The following is an 18508-nucleotide window of genomic DNA, read 5'->3' on the forward strand; positions in this document are numbered from 1 at the left end:
TTACCCTTTACTTTAATGATGCCACTTTAACAAAAATGAGTATCCTTTGAAAATCAACCAAGCTCAAAACAATCTTTGTATGGTATTTTCTCAACTTATAGGTAAAGAACTATTCATTTTTGGAGTATGTAGTTGTCCCTTCCAATAAATATCGCTTCGAAAAATGGAACCTGTCATCTTTTGATCATCATATGAATCTAGTAAAATCTTATACCACTAAATCAACACATTGTTGATAGTAATCTTACTATTTAAACTAAAATTAAATAGTCTATTGAGACGAAACCATCCTAGCTAAAAAATCTTCACACCTATTACCTTCTCTGAGCACGTAAACAATTTGAACCTGCTAATCCCTACTAGGAAGAGATTGATAATATAAGAATTTGGTGAAGAATGAATTAATTATGTAAAAAACTAAGTATTAAACTTATTTGATTTGATATTCAATTCATAATGGAGAAAATAATCCAATATAAGAATTTTTACACTATTACCACATTATTCATCATTAATATATTCATTCTTTGTCTATTTTACATTTATTATATATATATATTGTATATATAAATGAGATGTTTATTTATGAGTTAAGTGAGAAATGGTAATAAATCAGTTTAATATCATATTTTGTAGTTTTTCTTATTTGATCAGAAATTATATTATTTTAAATGTCAAAATATGTTGGCTAGTTTCAAATAGTATACTGATAACTTTCCTTTTATGTCATGTTTTGTTATATAAAGGTGTGTTTTTCGGCAATTGTTTTTTTGTAGACTTATTTATTGGGAGGTTTTGATAAGTGCTTTAGTGACATTGTTTAAGGAAGAGAACATAAGGAAATTAGTCTTAGAAAACTAAGAGTAATAACAAAATTTCATATATTTATATATATAAGACACTTTGAGATTCTCTCCTGTATTGAATAGTCCACTACTGAAATATGGGGTATAGTTTGATTTGATGATTTAAAAAAAAAATTTAAAAAAATTTAAAATCTACACCATAATTTTTTTTAATGCCACATATCATCATTTTCTCTAGTATTAGACCCTCTGGTGTTAAAGAAGATCGAATTTCCTTTATAATATGAGAATAATGTATCTCCTCATATCTGGAGATAACTTATTTCCTATAACCAGTAAAAATGTGACATGTGTGCTATTTTATTTGTAACTTGATATTAACCCCCATTATTTGGCCCCTTCAACGTATACTAACAACATGATTTACAATGATCTATGTAATTGTCAAAAGGTTGTCCAAAGTGTTTATTCTTCAAAATAATGAAAAATTCTATGTAACTCATCAGAAATGTTATGCTAATGTTGAATATTATTCATTTGAAATGTGCACTATATTGATTTCAGTGTCCCTTATATGAAACTGTGTCATTTAAATTGACTAATTTCCCTCTCTGACTGCCATGAACATTTGATACAGACGGATGATCTTGAAGGCCGAGTTCGTTCCCATCGCTTAAAGGAAGGACTGCAGAATGCATCATTCCTTTATTTCCTTGTCCCTGGAAAGAGCCTGGCATGTGAGTTAGAAACTCTGCTCATAAACCAGCTTCCTAGTCAAGGCTTTCACCTAGCCAATGTGGCTGATGGCAAGCATAGGAATTTTGGCACTTCCAACCTTCACACAGAATGTGTTATTGCTACTTCTTAATATATGTTTACAATCCCCATTCAATAGTTTTGTAATATGGAAATGACAGTTAGAAATATTTTACAATGCCAACCTTGTGAAATTTATATTATGTGAATGAAACTCAGCAAGCAGTGGCTGCAGCGTTTTTGGTAGATGTAATTGCTGTAGCTGCATTTAGTTGAACCCTGCTAGCATGTGTAATATATTTTTATAAACCTTACTGTTTAGTGCAAATTGTCTCTATGCTAATCTGGCAACATGAATTGGTCAAATTGATGTGTATGTTTATGAAACAAGAACTTGTAAACCAACAAAAAGAACAAGATGACATGTTCAAATTTGATGGGTTGAGTTATTTTTTAGTTTATAATCACGTAGATTATAATTTTATAGTTTATAAAGATAATCTAAAAATAACCATATCAAATACATGTGTACTTTTGTTTTTCCTATTTGCTCTTGTTAAACGGACTTCCTTTAAGTTACTTTCATAATTTCTATCAAGCATTTGCTTGTTTCAAAATTAATAAGGATAAAATTGTAAACGGAACGGTGTTTTAGAAAAGCATTGGATAAATAAATATAACTACTATCTTTGCTTGATTTCGTTAGAAGTGCCTTCTAATAAGGGTTAGTGGGAGTAATATTTTACCAGTTGAGTTAGAAATACAAAAAAATGGGTCACCCCATAGGCCTAACACAAATTTTGTGTTTAAGATTGAGCTTTTAGAAGTAGTGTAGGCTCAATAGAACTATTAAATTGAGTAAATTATCATAACTAATAAATAATTAAATCGAAAGCTTTCTTTGAGGTATTTAAATGGTTCTAGACTTGATTCCAAATATGATAGATCATGGTAAGGGGGTGATGGCAATGTAAGCCTACCCATGCGTGTGACTAGTTTGTTTTGAATAAGAGGATAATCCAAAGTTGACTTGTTGACCAAGAATATTGTTCATGATCCTACATGGCTATATTGCTATATCCTCCTTGAGTCAAAAAGTTGGCTTAAATGGAGAAAAAGGTTCTGAAAAGGGATATTAGTCAAAGTAAAGTGAGAGTACTTTCAGTGCCAACTTATTAGAAAATTGGAAGACAATGTTAATCCTTTTAATAAATTATTACCATACTTTAAGTGATATCATTATTGTCCAAATAAAACAAGCATTAGCTGCATTGGTCGGTAGTGCAAACCGGCCAACATATTGAAGATCATATCAACAAAGACCATTAATTTGGTTAATACTTATCATGTTGTATGTCTTAAAGTTTTTGAAATAGATGTGTACGTGTGCCTAAAAATTATGTCATTAAAAATGATGACCAAGTTTTACTCTCAGCCATACCCACTTTAAGAAATGTATTTCATGAATTTGTATGGAAACTTATCTTTTGGACTTTATTAATAATAGTGATCTAGTATGTGATTCGAAGAGTACATTGAAAATAATAAACCTAGGTACGTTATGCATTATGGACACGACAAATAAAGAAAGTCATGGAGGAGAACTCTAGACTTAAGAAGCTATAATAAAGAAGACAATATTGTATTCACAGTGTCTCATTCTTTGTATCATTCAATGTACTATTAACCGTGATTAGCTGAAAAAATTATTTAAATTAAAATTATAATTATTAAATAATTTTTTGCCCAATCATACATTCTAACACATTAAGTGATACAAAATAATAGAACAACATGTGTTCCCTTCTAACACATACCCTTATTATTTTGAGGTGAAGGAAGCTTAATGATGAGGATGGAGATGAAGATAATGGTTGAGTGTCTTTTGTATTTAATTTGGACGCATGGATGATGAAGATAGAGATGAGAGGGGAGGAAGGGAAAGAAGAATTACATATGAGAGAAGATGATTATGGCGATAAATCTGGAATTCTACAACCATAATGGAATCTCTAGTGAGAATATGATATATAGTAATGAAAATTTAACATTGGCTATAAGGGAAGAATAAAACTGAAACACATCACAAAGAAAGAAAATTAAGTTTACCCTTTACTTTAATGATGCCACTTTAACAAAAATGAGTATCCTTTGAAAATCAACCAAGCTCAAAACAATCTTTGTATGGTATTTTCTCAACTTATAGGTAAAGAACTATTCATTTTTGGAGTATGTAGTTGTCCCTTCCAATAAATATCGCTTCGAAAAATGGAACCTGTCATCTTTTGATCATCATATGAATCTAGTAAAATCTTATACCACTAAATCAACACATTGTTGATAGTAATCTTACTATTTAAACTAAAATTAAATAGTCTATTGAGACGAAACCATCCTAGCTAAAAAATCTTCACACCTATTACCTTCTCTGAGCACGTAAACAATTTGAACCTGCTAATCCCTACTAGGAAGAGATTGATAATATAAGAATTTGGTGAAGAATGAATTAATTATGTAAAAAACTAAGTATTAAACTTATTTGATTTGATATTCAATTCATAATGGAGAAAATAATCCAATATAAGAATTTTTACACTATTACCACATTATTCATCATTAATATATTCATTCTTTGTCTATTTTACATTTATTATATATATATATTGTATATATAAATGAGATGTTTATTTATGAGTTAAGTGAGAAATGGTAATAAATCAGTTTAATATCATATTTTGTAGTTTTTCTTATTTGATCAGAAATTATATTATTTTAAATGTCAAAATATGTTGGCTAGTTTCAAATAGTATACTGATAACTTTCCTTTTATGTCATGTTTTGTTATATAAAGGTGTGTTTTTCGGCAATTGTTTTTTTGTAGACTTATTTATTGGGAGGTTTTGATAAGTGCTTTAGTGACATTGTTTAAGGAAGAGAACATAAGGAAATTAGTCTTAGAAAACTAAGAGTAATAACAAAATTTCATATATTTATATATATAAGACACTTTGAGATTCTCTCCTGTATTGAATAGTCCACTACTGAAATATGGGGTATAGTTTGATTTGATGATTTAAAAAAAAAATTTAAAAAAATTTAAAATCTACACCATAATTTTTTTTAATGCCACATATCATCATTTTCTCTAGTATTAGACCCTCTGGTGTTAAAGAAGATCGAATTTCCTTTATAATATGAGAATAATGTATCTCCTCATATCTGGAGATAACTTATTTCCTATAACCAGTAAAAATGTGACATGTGTGCTATTTTATTTGTTTTTAAAAATATTTTTGTAGAAAATGATGAAACATGACACATGTCATGATTTCACTGGCAGGAGGAGATAACTTATCTCCTTATACCAGGAGATACTCCATTCCCTTGTAATATTTCTATTCTTCATATTCCTTTAGTCACTTTGTACCATATCTTTAGTCCAACAAGTATGAATTGAACCCAATTTTTAGTCTTGTAAAATATCCAAGATGCAATCATCTTTATATAACTAGACAGACCTTATTGTTACTTTAATTTAAATCATAAACTACATAAGTTTTACTTTTAAGACCAACCTGTCATTTTACTCTAAAAGATGTAAAAGAAAGTGATGGTCAATTCTTAAGTAGTTTGTAGTTTGAAAATTGGAAAGGAACAATCAAATTGAATCTTTCGGTGAAGGATTGGTACACAACTAAATAATATTACTGAACACATTCTTCAATCTTATAAATTTTCACTTCCATCAATTTGATTTATGAAATAAGTTTAAATCTAAACTTAGTAATCAGGAACATTTGTTAGAATAATTTCTGTCGAAGATTATAAAAATACTAAATATAATTAATTTAACTCATATTTGATATTTTATGGATTATTTTAGATTTTTTAGAAACTAAATTGGTATAAACAAAAATTCACAAATCAAATTGACCTTTAAGTCAATTTATCTCTTTATTGAGAGATGCTGAAGCAAATATAATTACCTTCTCACTATGGGTTATAGGCCCGCGCATTAAATGGGTCTTGTTATTTGTAAATATAAACAAAAATAAAGATGGGTATTTGGTATTATGTAGTTTTTTATTTATTTTCTCTATACATATAGAATACAAAGATATATATATATATCATGAAAGAACAGAGGCATCTATTGATGTCCTAATTTTGAGTACATCAAAAAAATCATGCTTATAGACAGTAATACAAGGTTGCAATGGATATTGTTGCCTGCTTTCTTTTGGAGTTATGTGATCACTTCAACTTTGATGCTTGAAACTAAATTTGCATATTTACTTCAGAGTGGTCAATGTGCTTTTCATCTGCTTCTACCTCGAAAGAGTGAAGAAGTAAGCAAAAAGAAAGAATGAAGAAGTAAGCAAAAGGAACTAAAGATAACAAATAATCTAAGTGCCCCACTTTTTCGGGGAACATAAATAATAGATATGTTAAAATATTGGGACAAGAATTTGTTGTTTCAAATCATGTCACAGATTAATGAAAACATATCAATTCAAAAAATTAAATATTGATTATTTTTTTGTTTTAATTTTATTGGTCTGAAACATAGTTTATAATCAGGATAACTGATGCTTACCCCAAATATTCCACTCCATTACATTTTCATTCTTTGTAATTGCTGCTATTGTTGTGGACCAATCTGCTGCAAACCTTTGCTCTTATAACCTTCGAAGTATAGTCACTAATTGTTACATAACTTTTCACTTGCTTTGATTGTGGCTTTTAGTGTAATTATTACAACTGTTAGTTCACTAAGCTTCTACTTAACTTACCTATCTTAATGCAATTTCTAAGCTGCCAATTGGCTTATCACAATAAAAATATCTTCACTGATGCAATCCCACTTGCAATTGGGGAGTGGTTCTTTAAGTTTTAGATGAAGTTATACACCTAATTTTAATGTCTTTGATTAAGATATGATCTCAAGTGTTAAGTTGGAGATAACATCGATATAAGTTTGAGATCAAGTTTTATAACCTGCTAGCTGTCACAATTAGGATGAACTCTCATTTATATCGTATTCATTGATTTATTATTACATTGCTATTGTTGTGAGTTTAATTGCATTGATTTCCATAGTTGACCTATTAGAAATTTAAAAATATATTTATATAAGGATCAATTTCACCAACTTCTAAAATTTAAAAGCTAATTAGGGAAAAAATAGTTTACAAAAACTACTTTCGAATTACATAATGTTTAGAGGGTCTTAATGCAATTTTCACTTGATTTAGGTTAATTAATTAATTAACATTGTTCAAAATCTTCTTTATATCCTTGGTGGTTTTAAACTCCTCTTTTCCATCAGAATTATTTTTATATAATATAGAATCCCAGATAGAAAAACACACATTCTAGAACTTGAACAATTTTGTAAGCTTAGCTTTATCTTTAAGTTACATATATACTCCTAAAACATGTCAAAAGCTACTAGCAAAAAGGGCCATTATTTTTTGTTTTTTGTCTGCTGATGCATATCATTGACTAGGTTAGTGATTTACAGGGAAAATTAATATTCCCACAAAATTCCCCCATGTTAATGTTTATAAAATATTTTTTTTTGTAAACAACAATAATAACCTATACCTCAGAAAAAACTATTTCTATAGTTGAATTACCAAAAAATAAAGGCCAGTTTAAGTAACACTCCCCATATACACGACTCTTGCTATAAAGATCCAGTTTTAAAGTTACAAAAAAAAAATCTGATTCTGAAAAAAATCTGATTCTGATAATTTCCCATTAAAGCAAATCGTGTTAGATACAATCATGTAATTGAGATCTTGAATCACTTCTACTATCTATTTAATAAACTAAAGCCTAGTTAGCTATTGGCTTCATGCACTTAGTGACAAACCAACTCAATACGCAAATATCAAGTTCAAATCATATGTGTTTTGTAACAATCTTCCAAAAAATCTTATCACAAAGAATAATATCACAAACCAAAGTTAAAAGTTAAATGGGTGTGTCAAAGTTTCACATTGAGAAATGGGTTCTACAAACCATAGGCATGCCACAAAAATTAACCTATATCATATTAAACAATCCCAATATAGTATTAGTTCAACTTAAGTGTGTGATTGGTACAACTTATTTTTGGAAAACAAGTTTTTTTTATAATTTAATTTTTTGGGATAAATAACTTAAATTATATAAAAAAACTTTTAGTTTTGAAAATAAATCCTTTTCACATCTTCAATATACGATGGTTGCTTTTTTTCTCTCCAAATTATAACTAGATCATCATAATTTAACTTCTTCATCTATACAAAATATGTGTCCCCACAACAATTATAAAAACCTTGAACCTAATCTATATGAAAAGACACCCAAAATAAACAAAATATTATGCATACAAAAAAAAAACATTTGTTGGAATGACAAGAAATCATATGTAATCCTCTATTTCACCTTTTTGGTTTTTTAAGTGACCATACCTGCTTAGCTGTTAAACAAAGCTTTTTAAGTACAACAAATATATAAAGAGAGATTCATTATTCATTCTAGAAAAATATAATAGTTTAAATCTAATCATTAATTTAAACTATTGAATTTTTCTAGTATATTATGATTTTACTTTTTGTTTTGACAATCAAACAATTACTCCTACATCATAACAATATCACAAAGAATAGTTATGTCGAGTTTAACTCCTCTCAAATATTGAAAATTTTAAATTGAGTTGCCACTTTAATATTATGAGTAAGGTTTTTATAATTATAGTTAGGAGAGACATTTTCATGTATAAAGAAAGAAGAATATTAAGTAGAATTTGAGCAAAATAAACTCAACTGCCCCTAGATAAAAACCCCATTGCTAATAAGTATATAATTGATTTTTTAATTATATAATTGATTGTTTACTATAAAGGTGAAAGATTTCATGCCTCAGTAGTCCACACATCAAACATCTTTCCAAAAAAATATAATTACAAAACAACACCTGTTCCTAGATGATGTTTTACATTATCATAAGTTGATTACTAAATTCACCCAATTCCCAAAATGGCATCACCCTTTTATATTTTAATGAATCTTATAGACATTATATGTATTCATTCCCTAAAGAAGTAAACAAAATCAACACTTGGGGTGTGGCCATTGGTGATGTTGTAATTTTCAGATTTAAAAGTACCTACCACCCATAATATTTTATGTGCCATCCTTGGATTATGCTTCTTTAACTTGTAAGTTTGTGTCCATATGCACGACCCTAGTTCACACGTGTCCTTCACAACAAGATATTTTCCATTTTCTTTTCTTACTTTAGCATCAAATAGATATAATCTTACTTTGTTTTTATCCTTAGTAATCTTAAACATGTCACCAAATAGCTTACACATTCTTGAATACTTTAATAGGGTTTAGCTTATTTAAACAACCTAAAATAAAACTTAAAAATCTGATTCTTAATATAATATTAAATTTCAAGGTACAGTTTGCATTTTTTTTATTACTTAAATATTGCCCTTAGGATAATGGTTATCAAGAACATTTCTAGATGATTTACTAATTGCATTAAACTTCCAAGATTTTGTTGTGAGGAAGCAGATTTTTCTTAGATTTGGGCTTATTATTTATCAACCGATGTATATAAATAGAGGGAGAGGGTACTTCAGTGAACTGAGTGAAGTTGCAATTTATAAAGAATCATGCATGCTTCAGTGTCACGTAGACTGTTGGATTCTCATGTAAGGCATAAAATTATAATGCGTTTGTTAAGAAATGAGAGAAAATTACAAGCAAGTTAACTAGCTTATTTGATAATAAATAATATGCATGTAGTTATAAACCCTTTAAAATGATTCATGTCCTAATAATCTTTTTACTTATAATATATTTAGGCTTATCCATCACGTTTAAGAAACTAATTAGTATGATTATTACTCTCAACAAGTGTCACTTTAAAAAATCAAATTTTTAACATAGTATGATAAATGATGATCCAATATAACCTTAAATACACTGCAAGACCAAAGTTTCTTTGATTATCTATCATCTAGTTTACCAAACAAAATAGATCAAATTTTAGTCCTTAACTTTTTAGCTTTTATCAACTTTTCCGTTATTTTTGTTAAACATAATTTGACCATTTCTTTTTCCTCTTATTATTCTTATTCATTAATATTAAAATTAAAGTTGCATCAATTATTGGTGTAAAATAAAATGTTTCACACCAATATTCACTTATATTTTGAGATGTGTTTCTATTATAATAACTAAAGGGGAAGAAATTAAATTTATCCATTTTACTGAAAAACTCTTATATTAACCATATCAAATAAACTCTAATATTAATGGTTGTACATTATGTACAATTAACAATCTTATTTATCTTGTACCTTGTACCTACTATGTCACACGTACCTTAAACACTAATATGTTTGGTGATTGCAAGAAAATGATGATTGATTGACAAATAGAATCAACTTGGGGCATAGCTGCATGTATAAATATGCAACAAACACTACACTCAAGTCACTACCACAGAACTCAAAAAACAAACTTTACCTATCTAACTAGGAGCCAATTTAGAAGCATATTTGCATGTTTAGGGAAGTTATGGAAGGGAAAATGGGTTGGGGAATAATAGAAGAGGAAGGTTGGAGAAAGGGACCTTGGATTGCTGAAGAGGACAAATTGCTGATTCAGTATGTAGAGGAACATGGTGAGGGAAGATGGAACTCTGTTGCTAGGATTGCAGGTACTAACCAAATTTTAGCCTTAAATTTTGCTTCTTAATTCTCAACATAGTTTTATACTTTATAGTTTATACCATAGTTTATTATCAATTGAGTTTCACATTACATGTGACATCACAAATACAGAAATAGAACAAGTTGCTCTCTACTTCAACTCATTAAATTGGCTACCCTTTTGGCCTTTCTGATAATGTTATTGATAATTCTTAACTCTTTGGTCTCTCTATTTCAGACATGTTTTTTTTTCATTTTTTTTGTCCAAATGTGTGATTATGTAGTATTTTAACAGGACTGAAAAGAAATGGGAAAAGTTGCAGATTGAGATGGGTGAATTACCTAAGACCAGACCTAAAGAGGGGTCAGATAACACCACAAGAAGAGAGCATAATTATAGAGCTACATGCTTTGTGGGGAAACAGGTATAAAATTTGTGTTCCAAATCTCTTAACTTGCATGTTTAATTCTTGATTAATAAATCATTTAAAAAAAACTTCAGGTGGTCAACAATTGCAAGAAGCTTGCCAGGAAGAACAGACAACGAGATAAAAAATTATTGGAGAACTCATTTCAAGAAAAAGACAAAAACTCCCTCTGATGCTGCCGAAAAGGCGAAAACTCGCCTCTTGAAGAGGCAGCAATTTCAGCAGCTTCAGCAACAGCAACAGTTGAAGCAGCATCAGCTTCAACAACAACAACTGCAATTTAACTTAGACATGAAAAACATCATGAACATGTTTGAGGAAAATGTCCATATGGTACCTTCTACATCTGAAGAGACACAAGAAATACTCAACAATATATACCCAAACACAACACCATATGAGGAAGGCTATTTCTACTCTATGCTCAATGGCAATGCATCTGCACCAACCTCGTCAAATGAAGAAACTTTGTGGGATGGGCTATGGAACTTCGATGATGTTCTTTACAATTTTAGTGCAGCTAGTGTTCCAAGCAAAGCTAGTATGCACAATTTAGTTGCACCCTTTTGTTAAAGTTTTTGTGGTGTCGTCAATTCTGCTATGAAGCATAGTAGTAGAACTCCATATTTGAGTCACATGAGTTGATCAGGTAGTTAGGGTGAAGAGTTTAAAGAATAAAGTGATAAGAAGGTTGAAGGTTAAAATCTCACCCATTACAAATATTCGTATATTAATATTTGTCTATCAAAAATATATATTTGAGTCACGGTTTGATAAGGCTCCAAAATCCAGGAGCTTGGAGTTAGGATAATTGATGCATAAGGTGTGGGCTTAGGATAATTGATGCATAAGTGTCTCAATTTTGCTTATAAAGACTTGAATTATGAACTTGTGACACTAGAAAAAAGAGTGAAATGAACTTTTTTTTTGCTTTATTGATTGTTTTTTTATAACAATACAACTTTGTTGCAAAATAAGAAACTCATAAACTAGACTTCCTTTAAGTAATCTTAACAATGATTCTCTGTTGTTTGTTCTTTCTTGAGCAATTATTGGCTTTCCTTTAAATAACCTTAAAATAGAACTAAGGCACAACAACTGAGCCTTTTGCCATCAGTTAAGTTTGGAAACATGATATGCAATCCATTGGAAATCATACATACAAACAAAACATTGACATCTATATTTTTCTTATTGGTTTTGTGTATGATTTTCTTTTGTTTCTATATGCTTCAAGCAAGTAAAGCAAGTAAACGAGCCCATATGCTACATTGAAGTTGTTGTGTTGCAATCAAGGTCACGATTTCAATGATCGGAAAGAGTCTCCACTTACAAGTAAATCAACATCCTCCAAACACTATTAGGTAAGAGTCTGGTACACTGAATCACCCCTTTAATTTTAGTGGTTGGGCTACCTTCCATCTTTTCCACTCTCTTTATTACAACCGTTTCTAGATTTGTTCTTCACATATTCTTCAACCATAAAAAATGGGACCTTGTCATCTTTCTTTGCAATAGGTTTGACTTGTACTTCTTTTCGACATATCTATTTTAATCTTATATTGACTAATGTATTTATTTATCCAATGAAGTATTTTCATATTTGTTATATTAAGTTTATTCTCTGGTTAACTATTTACAATTTGACATACAATCTCACACAACATAACAAGTTTGATAGTTATGCAATAAAATAAACTATGAGGCTTAAATAGTATATTTCTTCACACATAACACTCAACATTTCTCTATTACATTCATCTATCTTAAATCCTATAATTTACATCTCTCTAATTTCTCATCTTTAATTCATCTCATGCAATGGCATATAATAATTAAACTTTACTTTACTAAAACAAAAATCATGTCCTTCCATATTTTTCTCAATGTCTTTAAGCCAAGGCATATAATAATTACTCCATTAACTAATCCTTTTTTAAGCATTGATTATAGAACAGTACTTGTGCCTATGTCATCATATTCGCATATTCGTTTTCGTTGTTTAATCAACACATAGCACAGAAATGCATTCTTATTTATATCATTTATTTCAAATGAATTATTTGGGAGGATGGGATTGGGCTTAAAACTACGACAGAATTGGATTCTTTAAATCGCATATATCTCACTAGATATCATTTTTAATTTCACAAATAATCTTTTTACATGTTGATTGTACCAAAGACATGTCAATACAAGTATCACCAATGACGGTATCCCTCTAGTTTGAATACTATGCAGAATTTGGCAGCACTACCTTGTAGTTTATTTAGTAGTATGTACCTTCTTAACTGAAGTAGAGTCATTCACTATATAAAAATGGAAGGAAGATTGTGACTTCAAAAATGAAACTCGTAGTTTTAAAAGTTCACTTTTGAAAAGCTACTTTTCAGAAATCATGACCATTTTTATTTTATAATCTAGAATTTAAGGAAGATTAGACATTATACGAAATATTCTGAAGGTAAAAAAAGTTATTATTCATTTAGTTTTTTTTAAGAAATGGATGACTTTACAAGGAACTTATGTCAAAAGAATGAATAAAACTCTTTTTGGTTCCGGAAAGATATATCTTTGATCAATTTAATTTAGTTGAGATAAATCTCACTAATTATATCATTGAAATTTTTATAATTTTCTTTGCATGAGTTTAAAACGTATAACTTTTAAAAAGCTGACTTGTAGCGCTAAAAGATAACATTGTTCGAATCATAAATCAATCAGAACGTATAAATCGTTGGACTATTGAAATGAATTTTGCCTCAATATACCAACCATTAAGAAACTGAATCATCTAATGAAATTTCATAATCGAAATGTGCTTTTTGGGGACATTTTATTTCATGCATGCTTAGTTAGAGCTACCAAAGAATATAAAATACCCACAAAAATGGGAGAATCAATATATGGAGTAGTAACTAGTAACTGTCACAATGATTTTTTTATTAACTATTTAAGATGATTACAATGACATATTTAAAATTCCAACCTAAATTTTCCAGAGATTGATCTAGAAAAGAATGAGTCTCCTACTATCAGCTATGATGAGACACTTTTGTTGCACACAAATCCATAGGTTTTGTTGGCTTCATGACCTTACAGGAAGGTAAGGAATTACACTAGCACAAGAAATCATGGTGATAAGTCAAATTTTTCCTCCAAAATAGAGTAAACATCAGCAAGGGAAGCCACCTTGAAATCTGGTTTGAACTCAACATCAGCATACTCTGGAGAATCATATCTTCCTGTCTGATCAAGCAAGCATGTAAACGCTCCTGCTCGCTTTCCGCAAGCAACCTGTAAATATGTCAATCAAACAATGCCAATCATTTCTCGTGATATTTCAAATATGTGCATAGAAATGGAAAGGAATTGCTTTGCAGCCGTTATTAAAAGATATGTTATTTGCCCACTTTCACAATTACACCTTTCATACCGTGAGAAGGCCAGGAAATTTCGATTTGCTAGTTATGTATGACTGTTTTGATAACTTTTTTGTCACAGTTGGAAAGAAGGATGACCTACACCCTTGAAAGAAAAGTTGTTACCATATTTTAATCCAGAAAAGAACCACTTACATCATCTTTGAGGCTATCTCCAACCATTATTACTTCATTTGGTTGAACTTCCCAAGCAGCACAAATATGCAGTAGTGGAGCTGGATCGGGTTTATAAGGACGAAATTCCCGGCTTAATGCTGGAGAAAATGTAATCTGCAGCAATGAGGTATAATATACAACGGACGAGGTTAACACTAAGAAGTAATTTCCTTCACAGTGCTATCAGTAATGGAATATAAAAAAGAGGGGAAAAGAGAGAAATGTGAACGTTCAATGTATTGCGCTTCTATCAGAAAACAGCAAATGGAACTTTTAGAAGGATATCGACCTATAATTAATAATCCAGATGCCACAAATCACACCACACTAACCTTTTTCATAATGAAAATGCAGGAAAATGAAGTGTCATCTTGTCCAAGTATCAAATAAGTGAAGAAACATGCAAATGAAAGGTTAGTGTAAAATTCCAGGTGTGTTCCTTTTGTGGAGCTTAGAGTACAATTCATAGTCCATACCATAGCAAAGCCAAAGAAAAAGCATAAATGAGGAAAATGAATAACCTAATTTCATGCACAACTTGCCCATATCAATGAAGAAAGGTATACACATGCAAACATACATATATAACTATTTATTGATAAACTTACCCCAAACCGTTCATGGAACAAATCAACAGAAGACTTCACATTCCGTGTGATCAATCCCCTCCTGGAAAAAACAAAAGGAAACTATACATCATGATTCATGAGTAATTTACTCCCATTCTGTAAGCATAACTACCAAGAACTTAACATGATTATCATAGGGACAAACTCGATGCATGTTTTCCTTGAAACAAATTGAACAATAGTCAGTTCAAAACTGCCACTGTCACAATAAATTTCATATTAAAAATTTAAAGCACAAAGCATAGGACATACATATGCAGTCCCAAAAAATTACATAATCAGTTTATTTATTAACTAAGTGCCTTAGTGTCTGTGTTATTAATACAACCTTTCCACAGACATGTGAACATAGATTGCATTATTGACATGCCTATGAACTATCATGCTCGAGGAAGTAGATCATTTGAACTGCCGGTGCCAACATCACCCACGTCTAGTAACTAAAGTAACACTCCATTCAATCTCAATTTGAGATATGGAGCATATGAAGCTATAGAACCCAGCCTCAAAAGCTTATGAATGCATTGAGCCAGCAGCAGATTATCTTCATGCTAATAGATCGAACACAGCAAATAAAATAAATCTCAGCAGAAAAACCTAAGAAACTTAACCATAAACCAAACTTCAATGCTTTCCTTTAGATAACAAAGAAATGTAGAGAAAATAATTTACTTAACACTTTGAAATTATATAAAGATATGATACTATTCTGAGATCAAAATATTAAAAAGCTGTAAAAGGAGGAAAAAAGGGATTGCACCAATTAAACAATTTAGCACAAGGGAACACAATCTCACATAAAAACAATACCCATTCTCCCACGAGTGATTTGAAGGAAACCACATTATGAAGAAAGACCTAAGAAAGCTTGAAGAAAAAGAACTTATAGAAAACAAACATATGAGTATTTACTAAATAAATAACATTCATTATTCAACCGGGGTAGCTTTGTTGCATGGTGAAGCTAATTTACATAAACCTAAATAGTAAAGCCAGCAACATGGAACCACAGACATTCACTTTCACCAAAGAAACGCATTATACAGAAACCCAACAATAGAGTTTATATAACCAGATATGAGAGGAAGATACTTGATTAACTGGACCTTATTTTCTTTGAATCGAGAAGGCCACAAAGCTCAGCTGTACCTGCACCAGAATTGACCAACATATCAAACTTGTGCCAGCTCATATGTAATGTAATCTTGAGGCAATGAAATACAAATCAAAAGCTTAAAACCCTCTCCCACACATCTTTTCATTAAAAAGAAAGATTCTCAGGTACACCTGAAGTAAGAGTAAGACAATAATCTTCCTGCACTGTACCAGTGAGTGTGTGCACCAAAGTCAACTACGTAGGTCATCATTGTCTAGCACTTTAATCACAGAATTTAATATTTTCAATGCTAATTATTAGTATTGTACTGCTAGTGGAAAATGGTGGTAACTGGTAATTAATATGCTCTTGAATAATGCTTGGTTTTCAACTATACTATCCACATCAGAGTGAGGTGACAGAATCATAGTGTAGATGTGTCGAAAACCAGGTAGGACCAGTTGTCACAAGATAGTAATAATTAAGGGAAATTACCCTGACTTCCCCTAAAATTTGAGTTAATTATAATGGGTACCTTCTTGTTTTAACTCAAAGGAGGTTTGTGTTATCACTGCTCTTCTCAAGGGTGATATCGAAGTTACACTTAGACTAACCTCCCAAATGTAATTAAGACAAACCTAGAGAGATTAGTGTAATTTTTAGGACTAATTACTGTGATTATTGGAATCTATATACAACAAAAACACACTTAAAGTCAAATTAGAAGCATGCCCAGAAAAGTTCAACCTCTTCAAGTTACAAATTTCATCAATCCATAAAACAATAGCACAATTACGCAAGCTGCATAGAAATAACTAAATAAACAAAAAAGATTGAAACTTTTCAGTGCAGGTGTAGATATAAGAACAACCCATTTGATAAAAAATGTGAGAGAATCATTACCGGGCATAATTTGAAGACGATCAAGAGCCTGGCGTTCAAAATCAGCGATAGTAGCGTAAGCATGACGTTGTTTATCCGGAGAAAAGTTTTCAATTTGATGCAATATATCAATCCCAGAAGGGTTATCATCTTTCATCCTCCGATACTCATCGTCGCCGAGCACCGCCCTGTACATGGCTTGGAAATCGATGACGGGAACGGTGAGAGTTCCGTCCATGTCAAAAACGACACCCCGGAGGCGCGTTTTGGTGGTGGTTGTGGAATGAGACATGATTGGGAATAATAAAGGTTTGAACTTGGAATAGATACGAAAAGGGTTAGGAGTAGAGTTAGATAAGAAGAATGGTGGCATGGAGTGTTGTGAGTTTAAGAAGAATGTGGTGGCGGTTGTTGATTGGTGGTTGATGATGGGTGCTTGTGGATGTGGTTTCAGAATCATATTAATGTTTCCTCAGATTGGTGGTAACAATATAAAATACTCTACAATTGAATAAAAATGTTTTTTATTAGAAAAAATTATAATAATTTTTTTGAAAAACACATTCATATAATCACAGTATACTTACAATTATAATAAAATTGAATAATACCAATTTGTTTTTCTTATTTGATATGAATCTCCTCAAGGGGGTATTTATAAAAAGTAACTTGAGTCTCAAACAAACTACTTGTGTCCAAGAAAAATATATTTTCTAGCTCTAGGGTCAAGTTTGTTCCTTTGATGTGTAAGTGTAGAGGCATAACATTGACAACCAAACACTTTAGTTTCAAGTAGGTTGGACAGTTTGTCATAGAGTAATTCATAAGGAGTCTTGTGTCCTATGATAGGGCTTGAGATTCTATTTATGAGATATGTAGCATGCTGAACAACATAGGACCAAAAGATGTTGGGTAAAGTAGGTTGAAAAATGAGAGTCCTAGTAGTGTTTAACAGGTGTCTGTGTTTTCTTTCCATTATAGAGTTTTGTTGTGGAGTCTCAACATAGGATGTTTGATGCAGAATCCCAAGCTCATTGTAATAGCTAGGCATACTAAACCCAATGTCATTGTCAGTCCTAATACATTTGATAGTTTTGTCAAATTGAGTTTGAGCCAGTTTGATGAAATTATGCACTAAGGCTCTAATGTCCCTTTTGGTTTTCATGAGGAACAGTCAGGTATGTCTTGAGTGGTCATCTATGACAATAAGGAAATATTTGTGGCCATGGATAGAAGATTAGGACAAAGGTCACCATATATCCATGTGAACTAAGTCAACTATGTTAGGACTTCTATGCATTCTATTTGGGAAGGGGAGTTTGGTTTGCTTTCCTAGGTAGCAATAATCACAGACAATAACAGAATTATATTTCACATAGGTATATCTCTTACAAATGTTCTTCAAGACAGGAATAGAAAGATGACATAATCTAAAGTGCCACAAATCAAAGAAAGGCACAATAGACATAGTATTGACATTATGTTCATATACAACATTATTTTCTATGTTTCTCCTAATCATAACAAGACATTTGTCACTTCAGCATGCCCAATCGTCTTTAATGTAGTCATATCCTAAATTATGCATTGTGA

At 30.7% G+C, this 18508-nt stretch overlaps 2 protein-coding genes across 3 annotated transcripts; one reads left to right on the top strand and one right to left on the bottom strand.

Annotated features, from left to right (window-relative positions):
• LOC109335700 (myb-related protein 340-like) lies at window positions 10086-11433 on the top strand. Its single transcript, XM_019571855.1, has 3 exons — window positions 10086-10289; window positions 10577-10706; window positions 10784-11433. Exons 1-3 carry the CDS (start codon window positions 10133-10135, stop codon window positions 11280-11282), a joined length of 786 nt encoding a protein of 261 aa, XP_019427400.1. The 5' UTR covers window positions 10086-10132; the 3' UTR covers window positions 11283-11433.
• LOC109336808 (haloacid dehalogenase-like hydrolase domain-containing protein At2g33255) lies at window positions 13631-17391 on the bottom strand. 2 transcript variants are annotated; one of them, XM_019573642.1, is made up of 5 exons: window positions 16937-17391; window positions 16044-16086; window positions 14917-14977; window positions 14288-14422; window positions 13631-14006 (listed from the first exon to the last, which is right to left on the bottom strand). In XM_019573642.1, the coding sequence occupies exons 1-5, from the start codon at window positions 17373-17375 to the stop codon at window positions 13842-13844; spliced, it is 843 nt and encodes a 280-aa protein (XP_019429187.1). In that variant the 5' UTR covers window positions 17376-17391; the 3' UTR covers window positions 13631-13841. The 2 variants fall into 2 exon arrangements, with proteins under 2 accessions (XP_019429187.1, XP_019429188.1); XM_019573643.1 differs by lacking the exons at window positions 13631-14006; window positions 14288-14422 and adding an exon at window positions 14431-14829.

Source organism: Lupinus angustifolius, chromosome LG20 (assembly GCF_001865875.1).
Source record: "Lupinus angustifolius cultivar Tanjil chromosome LG20, LupAngTanjil_v1.0, whole genome shotgun sequence".
NCBI lineage: Eukaryota > Viridiplantae > Streptophyta > Magnoliopsida > Fabales > Fabaceae > Lupinus > Lupinus angustifolius.